General features: G+C 47.1%; 1 protein-coding gene across 1 annotated transcript in view; it reads right to left on the bottom strand.

Annotated features, from left to right (window-relative positions):
- The window catches only part of LOC104623291 (AP-1 complex subunit beta-1-like), a 75,632-nt gene that overhangs the window by 41,746 nt on the left and 31,563 nt on the right, over positions 1-2,323 (bottom strand). Inside the window, 1 exon segment of the mRNA XM_010290339.1 lies at positions 2,297-2,323. This exon segment is cut by the window's right edge and continues 15 nt beyond it. Coding sequence (XP_010288641.1) covers positions 2,297-2,323 — 27 coding nt within the window.

Here is a 2,323-nt window from a genome sequence, read left to right on the forward strand (position 1 = left end):
CTCTGCCCAGAGCGGCAAAAGTGAGTGGTAATAGTCTGCAGCTAATGTTCTAGGGAGAGGGAGGTGGTGTCGTTTTATGTTGTAGTGCAACACGTTTGAACTGTTGAGGGAAACAAGAGTTGTGATTTTTAACCCCCACATCGGCAGAAAAACAGGGTAAATTTTCTGAGCCCCCCCCCCCACCCCGTAAAGTTCTGGCAACATATTGTACACCTCATTATGCTGCTGCTTTTCTTCTTCTGTGATCTCATTCATGCTGCTGCTGACCTGCTAGAACCCGCCTCTCTGCCCTCAGTCTCAAGACATTCTCAGGCACACAGCAAACCCTCTATTTGTAATGAGGCTGAGCATGCTAAGCTCATTTTGCTCGTAAGGACCTAGATACAATGTCTGGGTCAACTGATAGATTTCTCTGCAGTGCTATTTTTCAGTTTGATGGTGGAGTCGTGGACTTTTTACACCCTTCACCCTTAACAATTCTTGTAAGGATCTCTGCATCCTGCCTGCAGCAGGCAGCTCAAGATCAGGCAGGGCTTTTGCAAGGGCAGACAGGAAAGACCACATGCTCCTATCTACTTGCAGGCACGTACAGATTCAAGACTGACTGTTCCTTCTCACAGCCAAACAGACAGACTTGAAACTTGAGTATATCTACTGCAACAAGAGGCTCAGAGCTTCCCTTTCCACATTTCTTCTAATTCTCCACTCTCCAGGCTCTGCCTGCACATCTGTGGTACATATCAATGAGCCCGTACGAGCTCAGTCACCCACCATGCCAAACAGACAACGGCAATGGAGATGCTCTGTGCCATCCATTAGGTTACAGGCTTGCCAGGGACATTGATCACTGCTACACATCTGTGTCCCTCCCATCCCTGGCTGCTTCATTGCTATTTTTACCAATGTTGGCTGGGTTAAGCTGGCTCCTGCTACCATCACACCTGCAGTTTGCTGTGCAGACATACCCTATGAGACACTCAAAGTGCAACAATACCTAAGCTGGGGAAAGAAACACACATGTAATTACTCTCCCACTCAAGTGAAAAACAGTATCTCTACCTAGAAATCAGACCTTGAAGCATAAGGCTTTTTAGTGTTTTACAGCCAGTTATCCTACATTGACTTATTATTCATATAAAATACAAGACGACAGACTGAATCAACATTTGTGACAAACAGAGAAAAAACAGACGCCTGTTATATTTCTAGGGTGCCATTAAGTGTTTTGTGACTCAGCACAGTGGGTTTTAACACTTTGTACCTCTCTTCTGTTGGTTTAGACAAATGATATAGCATGCCCTCGGCCCACCCCTCTCTAAAGAGGAGCTGAGAGCCTGCCAAATGGCAGGTTTTGAAGCAAGAAAAGAAGGCCACAGTTTGCTTGCTCCTGACCAATGCAACACCCCCAAAGAGTTGAGTAGAAGTTTTAAGTACTAAGAGGTCCACAGCCATGATTATTTGCAGCAAAGAGGACCAAAAAGGCCAGCTGATGATTAGCTCCAGGTTTTCTGCTTAGAAACAATTGCAGCCCATTCAGAACAGCTGGGAGACTATTTTCATCACTTGACACAGCAGGTCTGGAGAGGAGCTGCTCTTTTTGGACTACACCATCACACATTTGCCCCAGTCATTACAGACAGGGAGTGTAGGAAGATTGGCTGAGGACTCAGCCACTCATGCTACCAGGACATCTCCACTTCTGTCCTCCAGAGCCACAGCACTTCTGCCTGCCAGCTGAAGCCCAGCCCTGCCTGCAGTGATCTGAGCTCGTAACTCAGCACCTCATGCATAATGAATCCAGGATCTTAACCCACTGTTACAGCCTCCAGCAAAGCTGCCACACTGGCTGACAGCATCCAAGTACAAAGGAAAACAAAAACCAAACCTCAGTTCTTTTTCATAGCACTGCTTAAGCTTTGCTCTTCACAGAACAAAGTCTTTGCCAGGCCCTTTGCCTCTGTCACAGCTCCAGGTATTTTAACTGCAAGCCACCTTCAAGGAGAAAGCATTTTGGTTTCTTCATAACTCTACCCTGTCCCTAACATTTCATTTGGTGGGGGAATAGGGAAGGAATTAGGATGAAGCAAGAGCTAAGAAAGAGAGAGCAGATGCCAGATGGCATGGTAACAGGCACAGAGTAGCTCTTAAACAGAGTCAAATCCCTCTTCTTTGGGAGAGGGAAACATGTTTGAATCCTATCTACTGCACAGTTGACTGGCCTGGCAGACAGGAGACACCGCACGGCAGGCCAGCACAGTGTCTGCAGGGGTCTGGTTCACTGGATATCTTGGCTTACCTGTGTGGCCAGGCTGAGGACCTGCTG

Source organism: Phaethon lepturus, unplaced genomic scaffold (assembly GCF_000687285.1).
Source record: "Phaethon lepturus isolate BGI_N335 unplaced genomic scaffold, ASM68728v1 scaffold6407, whole genome shotgun sequence".
NCBI lineage: Eukaryota > Metazoa > Chordata > Aves > Phaethontiformes > Phaethontidae > Phaethon > Phaethon lepturus.